Source organism: Gastrolobium bilobum, unplaced genomic scaffold (genome assembly GCF_033153095.1).
Source record: "Gastrolobium bilobum isolate Gb01-03AN ecotype WA unplaced genomic scaffold, APGP_CSIRO_Gbil_v1 utg441, whole genome shotgun sequence".
Lineage (NCBI taxonomy): Eukaryota > Viridiplantae > Streptophyta > Magnoliopsida > Fabales > Fabaceae > Gastrolobium > Gastrolobium bilobum.
The window spans coordinates 248,469-266,824 of record NW_026897808.1 but is presented as its reverse complement, the minus strand read 5'-3'; the positions used below and the strand labels follow the sequence as shown (position 1 = coordinate 266,824).

Genomic DNA, 18,356 nt, shown 5'->3' with positions numbered 1-18,356 from the left:
AGACGAAGATTGAAGGAAGATCAAAGCTTTGCAGTGACAATCAACCATCATTCTTCCCTTACTCACTTCATCGATTTTAATTATTTTCTCTTTTTGTTTAAGCCAAATATATCTGGCTAATTTCTTTGTAGTTAGGGATATAGATCCGACGTGAATTCTTGTTTTGGTTTAATTTTTTTAATAATAATCTGTCTCAAATTATTTGTGTTTACCTTGATTTATAATTTTAAATTCTTGTATGACCTGATCAATCATATAAGAATAAAGAGGATTAAAATTCATAATAGACATATTGAGATTTTAATCTAGACAGAGGTAGAACACAAATTCTTGCATGTTATAGACATAGGCTTGTAAGAATTACAAACTTGTGTAATTCATCGCGTTTAAGGCTTAATCTAAAAAGGGTTTCTAAGATATTAGGATTCCGATTCGGTTAAAGGGTTAAAGAATTAAGACATTAGGATTTAACCAATAAATTTTTAGATGGGAAATTATTTGAGACAATTGAGATAGAAAGTTATTGAATTGAGTTAAAACAATCAAGGGGGATCAGAGATGAAGTAAATGTAACTACTCATTATTTTATTACTTTAACTAGAAATTTTTGCAACCAAGCCTACTTATTTTGAATGTGCAAAGCATTAAATTTTCCTACTATATAAAATTAAATATTTTTTACGGCATGAAATATAAAAAAAAATTCTTGTTATATGTGAGACTTATTGAAACTATTTATAAAGGTAATATATGATTTTTTTTTAATTTAAACAATAATGATTCATTAAAATTTAAATTATCCTTAAAAATGAATCAAAATTTAACACAAAAACATACAAAAGAATTTATATTAAATATATTATTAAAATAGAAACCGATAAGAAAACACACATAACATATAGACTAAAGTATTCTGTAAAATTTACTGGTGCATTGACTAGTTAAAAAAGAGAAAAAAGAAAAGGAAGAAAAATTAGCAAATATTATGATCATATCTCTGTTTATTATTGGCCGGCGTCAATTATACATCTATTCCTCTCTCAAGGTCAATGTATTTATGTTTCTTATATTTTATTTATTTATTTATAATAACGCTGAGTAGATAATCACATGACCGAACATAAAAAATGGGCAATACCTAGATTAGAGTTACAAATTAATACAAAAATTGCAACAAAAAGCTACTACGCCTAAAATGATCAGATTGTCATGAAAGCTCCGTGAAATCCATATGGAACCCTGCAAGGCATGGTGATTTTCGCAACTGCCTCGCTAGAAAACTTCTTTGTGTCAATTATATGAACCTGCAAGAAAAACAAAAAGGATATAACTATTAATTACGATTCTGAGCAAGATCAATTAAAATAATATACATATATGTCACAGAATGAACTCACTTGAGATATGCCGGTGTCTTCATTGTGAACAAAAGTGATTATCCAACCATCATCTTCTTCAAGACCATCTTCTTTAGGCACAAAGGAAGATCCAGTGCAAAACACATTCCTTTCAAACCTATGATATTCAACCCTTATAGGCTCTTCTTCTTGTGTTTCTCCCTGATTTACGCATTTAAAAAGTTGTAATAGTTTAAGGGAAAAAACATATATATAAAAACAAAGTCAATAGCATATGGATTTTCAATTCATTGCAAGCCATCTTTAATTTACCGTAAGGAATTCTGAACATGGTTCTTCAAAATGTAGCTTGGCTAGAGCTCCGTATTTCGGAATGTCTAAATACTCAAACAGGAAACCATTTCATAAGATAAAAATCTTGATTTACGACAAGTAAGGGTGTAATTGTTAAATAGAATAACAAAAACTAGTTTAAAATAAGGGTTTTATTATTCTCCTTCAACATAAGATAGGTATCTTATGTTGTAGAGATAAAATGGGTGGGTCCCACCATTACAAGAAAAAAGAAAAAAAAGAAAAAGGTGAGGTGCGGAAATCGAAGTGAGAGAGTAGGAGAGAAGTAATCTTATGCAAAAGGAGAGTAATATTTCCCTTAAAATAATTACCTGCAGCACAACTAGCAATGGGATCAACCACTTGGGTGTACCCGTACCTATTCTTAATTCCTGTAAAACTTTCATTGATTACGGGAAAATCCATAAACTCTTCTGATGCAGTGAGATATTTTTCCTTAACCTCCCCAGTTTTCATGTTTAATCGCCATTCATAACAACGAGAGAACCACTTAAATTCATTCAGACCATCTTCAGGTCCTGGAATTAGTGAATCTAGTGCTCTGCAACCCCACAACACTACCTATATAGAATACTCAGTTCGTGTATTTGAAAAAGTTGTTGCACAATTTTCAAATACTACAATGGATAAGTTACCTCATGACCATCTTCAAAGGAATTGATGAGATGAAATGTGCTATTAGGTTCCACCTCAAACCATTGAATTGAGTCTGCATCACCATAGAGCGGCATTATCCCAATCCTCGCATATGTCTCCTTGTCGTATTTGATTAATCTACATGTAAAAATTTATTCATCTACAGAGATTCTCTGTGGTCTTATCATCATAGTCTATATATATATATATGTGTGTTTGTTTACTCACGGTTCTCTTCTTAGTAGTCTGTTTGAATCTATTGTCAGTGGAAAATCCAATATCGCAATGTACCTAGAATACAAACCAAAATAACAGAAATAAATGCATTAATTTGCATATGTGCGGTGTCATTCTTCTTGATATAGCCTGGCTTATAATTCCATTTGATGGATTAATAATGAATATTACCTGCGAGTGATACCTATCTCATGGCAAAGACAGCACCTGTTTAGTTTTATGTCCACTTTATGAACCAATTCCTTTCCGTCAGCTAAAAGTGGTTAACAAAAAGGCATGCTATTCATGGAAGTGTTACAGACATATGAGTATTTATCTAATAACTAAAATTTTGGATTGAATTAATTTTTCATAATTTAATATGATGGAATAAATTTCTTAGTATAGATCGATATGTGAGACATTTGTGTATTATTCACCATTTAAGACTAATAAACTCTAGTTGAGAGAACGTCTCGAACAAATATAAACTTATTAATTTAGTATTTAATATAAAACTATAAATATAATTCTTTTGGCTTGAGTTAGGTATTTTACTGGTTTTGTGCATTTAATTGGATGTTTTCAAATTAAAAAAAATTAGTTATAAAAAACTGTATGCACAATAACTTAAATAAAATATAAAGAATATAGCTTAAATGATAAAATTGGTTCAATTGGCAAGTAGATTCTTCAATTTAATAAGAGATTTCGAGTTCAAAAGTCTGAACGGGGTTAAAACAGTTTGGATATCAAAATAAAAAACAATTAAAGTTATAAAAAATAAGCAGAATTAATTTAAAAAATAAAATAAATTTACAATTTAAAAATTAAGATTAAAATATGTCTTTGCTCATAAAAAATATACACTAAATATTTCTTCAAAATTGTTAGGAAATTAGAGCATACCAGAAACAATTCCAACTTCAAGAAAAGGTTTAGTAGCATCTACCCCAAACATAACCATCTCTCCTGTACCTAGAACTTTCTGTAAAGTGTAAAACACAACACGAGACTTTGTAGTAAGCGGAGTGCTGAAAACTCAAAATGCATGGGAATATGCTAGGTTTTGTGTGTGTATATATATATATATATGATTTAATATCTCTCATCCTGTTATAGGAGATAATTTTATCTCTTATACACGCATAAAAGTATATGAAACTTGTGTTTTTTTTTTTTCTTGATTTTCTCTTCATATGGTCCCACATGAACTTCACACATTTTTATATATGTAGGAGATAAAATATATCAAATCCATATTGACAAACCTTCGGGTGACTGCAAAAAGGACGATTCCAGGCTCCATTGACATCCCAGTTCTTTAAAGTATTAAGTGTGAAGATGTCAATCTCTTGTGGGATGTGGCTTTCAGCAACCGAGTAGAACTTGCCTGAATGCTCTATCACATTGGTATTGCTATAATATTTATAGATTTTTCCAAATCTCAACTGTGAAATCCACAAGAAGATAATTCATCAGTCGTGAGACGACCTTCAACGAACCAGTAACTATTATACCGAAACTTTATATATATAATAAAGAAAAAAATAAAAATAAAATAATAAAGATACATATTTATAGATATAGATATAAAGCATATAATAATGAGTAAAAATGATATAATATATATATATATATATATATATATATATATATATATATATAATAAGTTTATCTCCGGCTATCTCAAAACTATGTCGTTTTATTTATTTATCTCTTTATATTAATTAATTCACATTTGAATGGTTATGATTCTCTTTTTCTCTCTCTTTCTTTATCACCATTGATCCATCTTCGTAAGGTTATGATTTAGTAGCCGGAGATAAGATTATCTCAAGCAGCTTGAGAAACGATAAGTCCTATATAAGATCATTTAACACCGGTATCAAACTAAAAAATTTGACACCAAATCCTAAATATTAATTTTCATCAATCAACGGTTAGAATTTGGTGTTAAATTAAAATATGAGAAAAATGTGTATCATTTTAAAATACAAAAAGTTGTATCATTTTAAGTGAGAGAAAGAGATAAATAATGTGAGAGAGAGAGTGTGAGGGGAATTTTTTTTTAAAGATGTGAATTCCACCTCTTGGTGGGAGTGAAAGTATGTAAGGTATGTCATTAAAATATATATAATAGATTAACTATACATGTTCATTTTATTTATTATTAATTCAAATGTTTAATTATTATTAAATTGATAATATAAGGGTGATATTTTCGATGCCGCGAAATCTGATATGATAAGGATACCATCTTAAGTAGGCTCCCATTATTTTATTATCATACGAAATATTTTCTCACGTGTTGTTTTCTTAATATAACGTTACTAGATTTGAATTTATATTGTGATATAAATTATTCAAATCTTCGCCACTAGCCTCACATGTTACTTTTTATATTTGGTAAAAGTTCCATAAAAAAAATTAATGATCCTGGTAAACTGACAAAATTCAGAAGCGCACATTTAATTTCAAACTAAAACCACCTAATTTATTTCTTCCTTTATGCCCTAAAATGGAAAAAGTGGTGTCCCAAGCCATCGGATTTGATTTGAACATAAGCCCAAACAGTAAAAGGCCCAAAGATTGTTGCTTAATAGGGAAGGAAATGCGGCCATCCCATGCAACTTGGTCTTTCTGCAGTTGCTTGACACACGAAACGAATCACTCAATCAATTACAGCTATACGACATCAGCTAGTGTTACTACCTCCTCATGACCAACGACAAGAAGATAGGCACCTCCTTGCCACTATGTCTACGAGAGCTTAGCCTATAGACATCCCGCTTAGGGAATAGGCTGCAAAGAATATTGCTATCCACCAATAGAAATGAATGTTGTCATACCAAGGCGACATAATTAAGATGCTCATCTACAATAAATACGGAGGTACTAAGCCCAAGTATGATCTCTTCCCATCAATACTTAAATCGCTTGAATACTTACTGACTTGAGCATTGGAGTGCCTTGAAGTACCTCATCCCAATCTCCTCAAGCTACTTCAAAGTACCAGCTCCAACCTCAAACATCTCGCAAAACATCCCGCCAGCTAGCTAGACATCCCGCAGTAACCTATCATCCAAAGCCCAACCCATTCAAAGCAAGCTCAAAAGTGTGTAATCTAACCCAATAGTTATTGGACTGATCATTGACGTTGTTTGTGGAAAACAATAAATTTTGACTCCCACACCGAACAAATTAAAAGCATGGTTGACACCAGGAGCAAGATGACAAAATCCCAAAACAAATCCAGAAACCAAACCTGTCAAGCCTCTCAGAGGAGAACTACTTCATCTGTTTCCCCAACTTTCACCCTTAACCTGACCAACCCTCATATCAACAAATTTTTGAAACCAACCAGTAGGTCCTCGATATCATGAAACAACTAGGCCAGAGGCTCGAAGACCAACAGAAAGAATTACTAGAGCATAAAAAGTTGCAATAACATATATACCAAAAATGAGAGGCAATCAAATTTGGAAGAAATGTTTGACGAAAATATTCAGCAATATGAACCAGCCTAATCTCCAAGGCAAGACAAACAGAAATAACATGACAACCCCCAACCACATAATCCAAATATGTAGCCAGTGATTCTGGAACAATATTCACTTTACTACCTTCATTTCTAACTATGAAACATACTATTATTTCAAGAGATGTCTTCAATAATTGATGACCATGTTTGTGAAGATTTATATCTCAAGTATTAGGATAAGTGTATTGATGAGCTTCCAACTTGCTATTATTAATGGTTAAATCGATCATGAAATAGATCTAAATATAACTAAAAAACATGAGAATTGTGATTAAAGTGTTATTATACTCTCAGTAGTATTCTCATTCAAAAATATTGTGTTTTGTATGGATTTTGACCCATTGCAAGAAGCTAAAGTTGAAGAGCTTAAGAAGAAGCAAGAAAAAGCAATAAATTTTGTCAAGCAAGCTAGCGCCTCAAGCGTCTCCACGCTTGAAGCACCATAGGAGCGCCAAGTCCGCTGATGGATCCCAGTTTTCCACGCTAATAGCGCGAGCGTGGCGCTAGTAGCCCAGTGGTCATTTGAAGGCTACTGTTTTATGGCGCTGGTGGCGCTACTAACACTAGGAAAGACATTCATATTTGAATTTGAATTTTAAGTTAAGGTGAGGATATGATTGAGGATTCTTTGGGATTTTAAAAGATATTGTCTCATCAATACAAAAGGAAGCTTTTGGAAAGAGAAAAAAGTAGGATTCGAAAATTAGAAAAGGAGATTGGTGAATTTCAAGAGTTTAGTGATCAAGGAAGAAGGCGGAAGGAAGATCGAAGTATCATCATGGAGATCAATCACAACCAAATCTGTGACTCTTTCTAGTTTTCTTTTCTTGTTTTGTTTGAGCCAATCATGTTTGGCTAATTTCCTTTGTAGATAGAGTTACGAATCCAATGTGAAACTTTATGTGATTTAATTTACTTTTCAATAAAATCTATCTCAAATTGTTTTGTGTGTATTGTGAATTATTTGCTCATATTCTTGCAGGACCTGATCAACCATATAGGAATAAAAAGAGTTAGGGTTCTCAATAGAGATATTGAGATCTTAATCTAGACAAGGATAAATATCAGTTCTTACATTTTCTAGACATAAGTTGTAAGAATTATATGTTTTAGAGATATTAAGATTCTCATAGAAAATTTACCAAAAATAAAAAGTGAAAATGAGGTGGAAAAATGTTTAAAATTTCATATATTAGTAAATCAATGGAGTTAACTAAAGATGATATCTGTACCATCTAAAGTTTCTGGAAAAACCGACAACTTTAAGCGAATACATAAATGATACTCATGTATAAATGCAAAGCTATTAGGCGAAAATAGCTAGGGCCAGGGTATAAATTAATATATTTAGCTTTCGAAATCCACTTGCTATTATTAGTTAATTCAATATATCTTTCCTTATTAATTGGGCACTTTATAATCTTAAATTAGACTAATTTGTGCTTGTTAGTCGTTGGAACAAAGGTCAATTATTTGGAATGTGCTAAAAAATGCTTACCTGGTTTAGCAGAATTGAAGACAAAACGACCAATGAATCTCCTCTTACGGCAGGGAGAAACAAAGGCTTGTTTCTTTGTTTCTCAAGCTTGTAAGTTTCAGTTTCAACGTGTCTGTTATTATAGACGACAGTGAAGCTCCCGTCACTTTGCTTCTTGAAATACAAAGCATGAAGCATTCCTTCCCCTTCAACCCAAGAGCATGTCGACCTCCCCAAGATAGACTTGGTTGATTTCAATCCCCCAAAGAGTGGGTTTGATCCTGTCGTATATATAGCAATACATGTAAGTATATGAATATGAAAAAAATAGCAACATGTTCTGTTACTACTCTCCTTGGTTAAATCTTGAAAGGGTTGAATACGTAACAAAATTCATGCTTATTAATAGTTTTTATTTTTTATTTTTAGTTCTTCATTCCCATTGTGGTAAAAAGTATTTTATTGATTTGATATTTTTTTTTTTATAATAATTGATTTGATATTTAACCTATTAGATCATAACTAAGAGTAAATGTTAAACACAACAGACACTTGGTATGAAGCTATATATGTCTTAAATACTAGAGTCAATCACTCTTATTTCCAGTTTTATGAAAATACATACATATGAAATGAATTGAAAAAATAAAATAAAATTGGAACCTTTATAAAAAAAAAGAGACGAGACGAGATGAGTGTGGGTATATATATATATATATACATATATATATATATATGTATATATATATGAGATAGGATTCTTTGACACTAATGTCAAATTTGAAGTTTGACACCTCATTTGAGAGCCGTTAAATCAAAAAAGATCGATGGTGTCACATGCTTACAAAATTTGGTGTCAAATTTTATAATTTGACACCTCATCTGAGAGCCGTTAGATAGAAAAAGATCAATGGTATCACATGCTTACAAATCAGAGTCGTTGATCTTTTTTGATCTAACGACTCTCAGATGAGGTGTTAAATTTCAGATTTGACACTGGTGTCAAATGATCCTACTTCTATATATATATATATATATATATATAAAATAAGTTTGATTCCTAATAAACAATAACTGTTGATTGGCAGAAATTAATGTTTAAGATTTAGTGTTAAATTTCAAAATTTGACACTGGTGTCAAAGGATCCTATCCCATATATATATAATAATAATCGTTGATCGGTGAAAATCAACGATTGAGATTTGATGTCAAATTTCAAAGAACTTTTAGCTACAAGTAACAAAATATTGATTATGAATATCTAAAACAATATGCGCTTTTGTTTTGACCTTTGTTTCGTACGTATGGATAGACTGCATAAGTCATGTGTGTGAAAAATAATTATATATATGATAAAAATTCTAATCATAGTTAATTCCTTAGCTTTTTTTGTCACTGATATAGAGCTTGTTTTGGGGACCAATTTACCTTTGAAATGAACGATAAGTAGCGAACAAAAAAATACTTGCCGAAATGTCACCGATCGAGGGACAGGGACTTGTTTGTTTCTAAATTATTCTAATTGCAAATGGTGTTTTCTTTAATCTATACCACTGTGCTTGGTAGGAATTAAAAAAAAAAAAAAAAAAAAAAAAAAAAAAAAAAAAAAAAGAAGAAGAAGAAGAAGAAAAAGGAAGGAGTGAGTGAGTGTAAGATGTAAACGGAATAAAATATTGCCCAGGAAATTTAAAAGTGAAAATTTTTATGAACCTAATAAATTTTCATGAATGAACACTGCGGATGTAGTTTTTTATTAATAATTATGCACTTGGACTCAGGAGCAAAACTAAAAGAAAAGTGATGTAAAAGCTGATATAAAAAAGCGTGAAAGAAATAATTTTATTTTCATGTTTCCCTTTTCCATAATCTTGTTAAGCACAGATCGAAAGGTAGAAGGTCCGTATGGGGTGTACCATTTCTAATGAAGACACCCTCTGGAAAGTGCTGTGGTATTTCGCCTTGGATGTGAGTGATAAGCGTGGCTTCCCCTATCTCTTCCACTGGAGCAAAGTTACTCTGCAAAACACTATTCATTAATAAATAATTAAAATTATAGATAGATAGAATATATAACTGGGATCGATGAAAACACTTTGTTAGATACCTCACCTGAGATGGAAGCAGTGGCTGGTCCACATACTCAAATAATGAATCCACAACAGCCTCAAGGAATTTAGTTTTAATGTCTGTCATGGTTTTCGATGCATCCATTTGCAGCGGAATTTGCGGAAACGCTCTTAAGATTGGCTGCTCGTGAAGTGAACGACAATTTAAGTCACATAAACGACGTCAGGTTTTAACATGCATGAAGAGTCAGATTTAATTACCTTGAATACGGAGGAAAGTCCTACACTCATGGAGTGCTTAAACCTATGTGGGACAATAAAGGGTCGTTTCTGAACAGAGGAATTCACTGCAAGAACCATGTATGAAGTTGCCATATGTGTTTCCATTCACTAGTTGCGTTTAGCTACAACCAGCTTGATAAATATATAGTAAACGAAAGCAAGCCTTTTATATTAACAAATCGATCCTTCTACTTTTAACTGAAACAATGATATTTTCGTAATTTCCATAAATTAATCTTTGCATATGTAAAGTTACATGATATATTTTTATTTTAGGTTTTCTTTATATAAGGTGAATCTAATTAGTTACTTTAATACAGCAACAAGAAGTGGGTAAATTTTCATTCATGATAATTGTATAATATTCAAGAACTAACAAAAAAATATTCAAGAGGAAGTGCCGTGGTGCATGCTTTTTGCAGATGATATTGTGCTTATTGATGAGAACAAAGACGGTGTTAATAGAAAACTTGAATTGTGGAGAAGCACACTGGAATCTAAAGGATTCACATTAAGTCGGAGCAAGACTGAGTATCTGAAGTGTGAGTTTTCTCTAGCAAGAGATGAAGACCAAGATCTCGTGCACCTACTTGGTCAAGAGGTACCCAAGAAAGATGCTTTTAGATATCTGGGATCTATTTTCCAAAAAGGTGGAGAGATCGATGAGGATGTAAATCATAGAACCAGAGCAGAGTGGATGAAATAGCGTAGTGCATATGGGTTTTTATGTGACCGTAGAATCCCCCTTAAGTTAAAAGGAAAATTTTTATAGAACAACAGTAAGACCTGCAATGCTATATGGAGCTGACTGTTGGCCAGCACATAGACAACATGAGCATAAAATGGGAGTAGCAGATATGAGGATGTTAAGGTGGATGTGTGGTTATACGAGGATGGATAAGATGAGAAATGAAGATATTCAACGAAAGGTCGGTATACTACCGGTGGCTGAAAAGATGAGAGAACATAGATTGAGGTGGTTTGGGCACGTAATGAGAAAGCATATGGATGCTCTCATAAGAACAGAAGTTTGTTAAAAGAGCTCAACACAAAGAAAGGTAGAGGTAGACCGAAACTTACTTGGGGGAAGGTAGTAAAGCAAGACTTAAAGGATTGGGATATAGATTGGCGGACGGTATGCCTTAGAACGAAATGGAGAAAATCTATATGCATGGTGGAGGGTTAGACCCGTTGTTATTCCTATGCTCTAGATGATCCATTTTTAGTCATTTTTCCTCTTCATCTCCCCCCTTTCTTCTTTCCCCCTTCTTTTTTCACTTATATATATATATATATATATATATATATATATATATATATATATGGGAAAAATATTTCTACAGCCACTTTAGATAAGGTTGTCTACAGCTATCCTATTTTAACTAAATATGACTGGTCATACATTAAAATTGCATTTTCTCTCTCCGCCATGTCAGCCGACATTGTCTGAGGAAAGAGAAAAAAAGAACAGCTTTATTGTTATAACTAAGTATGACCGGTCATACTTAGTTAAAAAGGGATAGCTGTAGATATAACCTTATCTAAAGTGGCTGTAGAAATATTTTATATATATATATATATATATATATATATATTATTACTATTTTATTTATTTATTTATTTATTTTATTATTTTTATTTTTCAATCCTTTCGCATTTTTTATTTGGTTCATCTACCACCGACCCCAATTAATTTGAGATAAAGGTGTTATTGATGTTGATGTTGATGTTGATAATTGTATAATTTCAATTTCAATATATTAATCCTTCAATAATAAGTAATATCTAATCTCATTATAAGTTGTAGATGAAGTTAGTGATTTTGTCGTAACATTGAAAATGGAAGAGGCTTCCCTGACTTCATCCAAAACTTTTTATGTAAAGAAAACAAAAGTTACTAATATTTGTTAGTTTATATGATCAACGGGATAAAAAATATTTGTCAAAAAGACTTGCGATAAAGGGATACCGGCTAGAAACATACTATTCAAGAAGGCTAAAAGAAATCAAATAAAAAGAAATATTAAATATTAAATATGAAAAGTTAACTAAATAGGACAACAGGCTTAAGTGAATATTGTATGAATTTCCGTTAGGTACAATAATCATGTTTAGTGATGAGATCATATATTGGTGTGTGAGGATGTGTTAAAGGCAATGGCTGATTTGATTCGCTTTCCAATTTGATTCCCGTGACAATTATTCCACTTTTGGAATTATTCCCGTCTGGCATTTCCAGACATTATTAGCAATCCCTTTGCTTATACATAGCATCTATGATTGTTCTCTCTGTTCAATTGTGATGCAAACAAGTCACTACTGTGAGGAAAGTGTTCGTTGTTGGTTCATGTAACCGTTGTCTTTGAGAAGTACTTAAGTTTTTAATTATCTTTAGAGGATCGATGTTATGTACTATACTAGTATATTACTCCTGCGATGCACGAAAAAAAAGATCAAATTTTTTGTCGTCCGCCGTGGTTGGTTAATCGCACTGCAAATCTTATACTTACAAAAAATTACGTTGTTATTTTGTTCTATATTTTAGGTGAAAAAATTACAGCATTGACACAGTGCTTTGCAAATATCAACCACAAACAAAAATTTGTTATTCAGAGGAATAATTAATTTTGCATACAACTACATCATAGTACACCATAATAAGTTATAATACACCATGTTAACATGAGGAAGGGATATAAAAAGAAAAATGCATACAAATCATTGTTAACTATAACATTCATCAACAAAATCAAGGTAACAATAACACCAAACAAATATGAATTTAAAAGATCAACTTTTACCTATAATATGAAAACGCTATTCATTCAGTGTCATTTCGTAGCAATCATTGGAGGGATGAGTTCAACACTTACTAAATATGTCATTTCCTGTGTGATTTTCGTTCCTTGTGCCTACGATACAGAAGACAAAAACCCATTAAATAAGTAACACTAATATGTTAACACCCAAAAGTCATAGTATCAACAAAAAAAAAGATTGGATTAAATTTTTTTAAGGGCAAAAAAAAATGTTATCAGAATGGGATTTGAATGCAACTTAATCAAATAAGCATGTATGAGTCATATTTTTTGCTTACATTGCAACAAATGCATATAAACAGAGTCAAAGCAACTACACTAATCTTTGAGATAGACTTTTATTTATTGCAATCACATTTAAAAAATAATAATAAATAATTATTATTTTTGCAAGGATTAGTGTCGTTAGTCTTTAAAATTTCACAAATTAATATTTAAAAAAATTGAAATCAGATTTAGTAATTTAATTGTAAAAAAAGAAGGATAAAATTTCAATTGAATTATAAAAATATATTGGCGGGCCGGCCCTCTGGGCCAAGCCCAGTTTTTCACCTCTAACTGTCAGCATTTTATATAAATAATTTTTTTTGCAAGGATTAGTGTCGTTAGTCTTTGGAATTTCACAAATTTGTATTTACAAAAATTGAAATCAAATTTAGTAATTTAATTATAAAAGAAGAAGAATAAAATTTCAATTGAATTATAAAATATAAAGGCGGGTCGGCCCTCCAGGCCGAGCCCAGTTTTCCACCTCTAACTGTCAGCTTTTTATATAAATAATTATATTTTGCAAGTATTTGTGTTAATTACACTCTTGCAATAAAAAAATAAAAGTTTAATTTCTTTCTTATGTACTAAATTAAAATTTTCATTTTTATAGTCCTTAATTTTAATAATTTTTTTTACAGAATGACACACGACTTTTATTATTTAAATTTAAAATTTAAATTTTTTATATTAATTATACATATTTTTATATAATTGTTTTCTATTTAATTTATGATTTTTTAATTGGTTATTAATGTATATTTAAAATGTTTATGTTAAATTTTTTTTAATTGGTTATACATGTATATTTAAAAATTTTATTTATTTTTTGTAAAGTATAAATTATGCCATTTCTTATTTTGGCATTTAAATTTTAAAATTTAAATAACTTTTATCGACTATAAATGTATTTTTATAATTTTAAATATTTTATTGTTTAATCTATAATTTTATATTAAATTCAAATTTATGATATATATCTTTTTCCACTGCATAAATATCAAATGTTGAACTCTTTTTTCACATATCAAGTTCACATAATATTCCATTTAATTTATTTCCAAATTTTGAATTTATTTTACACTATAACTAATTTTGTTATTTTACAATATTTTTTTAATGTTTTTATTTTTTTATGCAGCATTAATAGGGTTAACAATTATCCATGCAAAAAAAAAAGTAGGATATACAACAAAAGAAAAGTAGAGGTCTTTTTTACTCATAATATACAACAAAAGAAAAGTAATGGGACATTAAATGAGTTGTCTGCCAAAAAAAAAAATTCCAAAAGTTTTTCCATCATTACAAAGTTAAAAATTCAAATTCTAAATTCAAATTCAAATTCTAAATTCAAATTCAAACATAAATTCGAAATTTAGAAGATTTAAGTTATTATTAATTTGAAAATTTCAATATAGAACACAGTGAGACATTGAATGAGTTGTCTGCCACAAAAAATTATTCACATAATTTTTCATTTAATTTTTTTTTCCAAATTTTGAATTTATTTTACAATATAAATAATTTGTTATTTTACAATATTTTTTTAAATATTTTTTTTATGCAACATTAATAAGGCTAACAATTACCCATGAAAAAATAGTGGGATATACAACAAAAAAAAGTAAAGATCTTTTTTACTCATAATATACAACAAAAGAAAAGTAGTGGACATTAAATGAGTTGTCTGTCACAAAAAAATTTCCAAAAGTTTTTCCACCATTACAGAGTTAAAAATTCAACTTCAAAATTCAAATTTAAACATAAATTCAAAATTTAGAAGAGTTGGGTTATGATTATTTTGGAAATTCTAATGTAGAATGCAGTGGGATATTGAATGAGTTGTCTGCCACAAAAAATTATTCACATAATTTTCCATTTAAATTAGTTCCAAATTTCAAATTTATTTTACAATATAAATAATTTTGTTATTTTACAATATTTTTTAATGTTTTTATTTTTTTATGCAACATTAATAGGGCTAACAATTGCCCAAGAAAAAATGGACATATATAACATCATAGAAAAAAAAAATCATAATATACACTTTAATTAATGTTAAATTCGTTAATGTATTTTTTACACTTTCATTTGCAATCTTTAGTACTACTACGACCCTTGAAAATTAGTATTTCTCTGTTTATTTGTTATTAAAAAATGCAGTTTGATAAGAAGCTAAACAAAAATGTCACATAAACAAAAAGACACTTCAATATCGAGTTATAAAATACTACAAATTTCTGGAAAAACATGTTTCTGAAACACAAAATATGCTGCTTCGGTCAGAATTGCTCCCTTCACTGCGAGTTTGTATACACTTCTGCATCAAACCTATTTAAAAAGATGTAACAAAATAAAAAAATCAGTAATTTGAACCTACGTCAACAAATGAAATGGTTTTGACATCATTTGCACGAAAAAAAATTAAAAATACCCCAACAAAGATGACAACAACGAACCCTTTTTTTTCTTATGAATCAAAATAGAAATATAAATTAGAAACTACATAACTCTTTTTCAAGCTTTATTTTTTTCGCTGTTCGGACAACTGAACAATTAAATTCCTCAACATTAGTATCATGAGAATTCATCACCGATGTCAACAAAGTTAGACAAATATCACCAACATCAGCAGTATCTCAGGTCAAAATAAAAAGATTACGTTAAGTACACATGTTAGACAATGAAGTAATCAAACATATTATTGATAACATATCATTTAAATTCAAATGATGGATTACCTGAGCCTTTTCTGGTTCTGATGATACAATTTCCTTTTCTTGAGCATTATCGAAAGTTGTTTCATCCTGTAATAAATAACAACCAACAACAGTCATTTCAATGAATAAAAACGGACATCTCATATGAATAAATCAACATTGTACATTTGGGTCAACCAGAGACTTAAGGAATGTTGTGATTATTTTACTTGCTGATACAAATTTGATAAAATACACATCTCCATCACAGATTTTTTTTTCAGACCTACAAAGATCCTTTGACAGTAGCATGGATCCCTCCACCCTACAAAAAAAGTGAAAGCCAAAATTCAAACAACAAAAACAAAAATCATAACAACAGACACAGAAATTTAAAATCACAACAGAGACGAAAAAATTTAAAACATTAAAAAAACAATCAGCACTACCCGTTCATCCAACATAACCATCTCAACATTGTCATCAAAATCCTTACGCTGAAAGTTATGAACCTTCCAAGATCGAACCACCTTAACCTTAATCCTCTAGTCCTCCTTGGTAGGATTAAGACGCAAGCAACAAAAGAAAACCAGTCAGAGATTAAATGAGCTGTCTGTCACCCAAAACTTTCCAAATCTCTTCCCACCATCCATATTTTAAATTCAAAATTTGAAATCATTTCAAAATTCGAATTTTAAATCAGCTGAGCAATTCCAACGTAGAAAACAATTAAAAGGGCTGAGTAATTTCAATGTGGACAGCAGTGGGACATTCAATGACTTGTTTGCCACCACAAATGAATTTTTTTTTCGATCTTAAAAAGAATTTGGATTTTTAAAAGAAATACTTTTTTCCAATTTACCAAAGAAGGAAAGTTTCCAAATGCCATGTAATGTGAACACAAATCTCATAATTAAGCAGGGAGTGACACATCAGCTGACTTTCCAATAAATGGATTTCCTTTATATATATATATATATATATATATATATATATATATATATATAGATTGGATAAGTATTTCAGCTGGAGTTATAATCTTTTAAATTATTCGTTAATTAACGGAATTTTTTCAACGGAATGTAATATTTAGTAACATCATTGAGAATTCTCAAATGATGTTATAATTATTAACATTTTAAAAAAGCTTAGGAGTAATATGAGTAAAAAAACTTGGAAGTATATATAATGTCATGTTGAGTTGCATCATGTTGAGTTGCATAATGTTATAATTATTAACATAATAGAGCAAAATATTAACATTTCAGCTGGAGTTATAATTATTACGCATATTACTCCTAAGGTTGTTACAATTTAAATTCTCAAATGCATAGTTGCGACATTATATATGGAAGTATATATAATGTCATGTTGAGTTGCATGATGTTACTAAAGATTTTATTTTTTCTTAAGAATTTTTGCTCGTATTGGCAAGTGTCTTACTTGTCAGTCATTTCTTATCTCCCTAAAGCACAGACGCTAAATAATCAAATTATTAAATGTAAATTATAGGGGTGGCTATTGATAGATTTGGTTAAAATTATGTGTACTTCTATAAGGACCATGTTGATATAGATAATGGCAAAAACTATAAAGGAAAAATGTTTGTTCTTTTAAATGATACAACTTGTGTCATTCTACTCTCACAAAGAGATGAGACCCACACTTTTATTTATTTTTGGTTCACGTTCTCTCCTCCTTTATCTGTCTCTTTCTCTCACTTAAAATGACATAATTTTATATCTTTTGAAATGACACACACTTTTCTCATATTATAAATTCCATTCAATCATTACACGAATAAATATACAGTGCATTATATTTTTAAAACAGGTAAAATATAGAGAAATATAAATTAAAAAATCAAGATTTTTTCTAGGAAATATATTTCCATCAAAAATTGAAACAGCGTATATATTTGTTATTATTTTTGACGGAAATTATTTCCATAAAAAATTTTGACAGAAATATTTTTGGTCAAAATTTTGTCTCCTATATATATAATTTTGTCTTTATTTTTGACAAAAAATTATCACAACTCTGCCATTGACAATCTCTACAATTATGTTCAACCATTGGTTAAACGCATAGAAAAGTGCTCTAATGCCAAATGAATATTTATGAAAAGGGATAGACAAATTTTTTTTATATAATTAGGTCACGTAAACTTTTTGGAAACAGGTCATGTAAAATTTAGTAGCCTATTGGATTAATAAAAAAATTATTTTATTTTTTAAAAAAGTGGATCTTTTTAACTGGACATAGATTGTTGTAGTAATTAAGTGTACTACAACAATCTATGTCCAGGTGCAGTGGATCTTTTTATATAACTGCGAGAAGCAGCTGAGGAGCAAGATCATTCCGATGGTCAAGGTGCAGTGGACCGGAAGGACTCCTGAGGAGTGTACTTGGGAGCGTGAGGACGAGCTTCTCCGGCAGTACCCCGAGTTTCGACCAGGTATGTTTCTGATTTTGAGGTCAAAATCCTAAAAAGGTGGGGTGAATGTAAGAACTTGCACCGTTAATTAAGGAATTTAATTAATAAATTATGCAAAATTAGGAAATGATTCCATAATTGACCCTAATATTATTATGAGGCTTTAATAATTATAGTAAGTGAGTAATAATGCTGCAAGT

General features: G+C 30.1%; 1 protein-coding gene across 1 annotated transcript; it reads right to left on the bottom strand.

Annotated features, from left to right (window-relative positions):
• Positions 1–1,199: 1,199 nt before the first annotated feature.
• Positions 1,200–10,027, bottom strand: LOC133310470 (carotenoid 9,10(9',10')-cleavage dioxygenase 1-like). Its single transcript, XM_061511399.1, has 13 exons — positions 9,914–10,027; positions 9,696–9,833; positions 9,500–9,602; positions 7,607–7,866; positions 3,836–4,015; positions 3,474–3,552; positions 2,757–2,838; positions 2,577–2,639; positions 2,348–2,486; positions 2,024–2,273; positions 1,671–1,735; positions 1,398–1,559; positions 1,200–1,304 (listed from the first exon to the last, which is right to left on the bottom strand). The coding sequence occupies exons 1-13, from the start codon at positions 10,025–10,027 to the stop codon at positions 1,200–1,202; spliced, it is 1,740 nt and encodes a 579-aa protein (XP_061367383.1).
• Between the last annotated feature and the right edge of the window lie 8,329 nt (positions 10,028–18,356).

Bases quoted from the DNA above. Each gene is read 5' to 3' on its own strand.
- LOC133310470 (XM_061511399.1), bottom strand. From the start codon at position 10,027: ATGGCAACTTCATACATGGTTCTTGCAGTGAATTCCTCTGTTCAGAAA. The intron at 1,736-2,023 runs GTAATTATTTTA...TTGAGTATTTAG, and splicing joins CATTGCTAGTTGTGCTGCAG to ACATTCCGAAATACGGAGCT. The intron at 1,560-1,670 runs GTAAATTAAAGA...TGCGTAAATCAG, and splicing joins CATGTTCAGAATTCCTTACG to GGAGAAACACAAGAAGAAGA.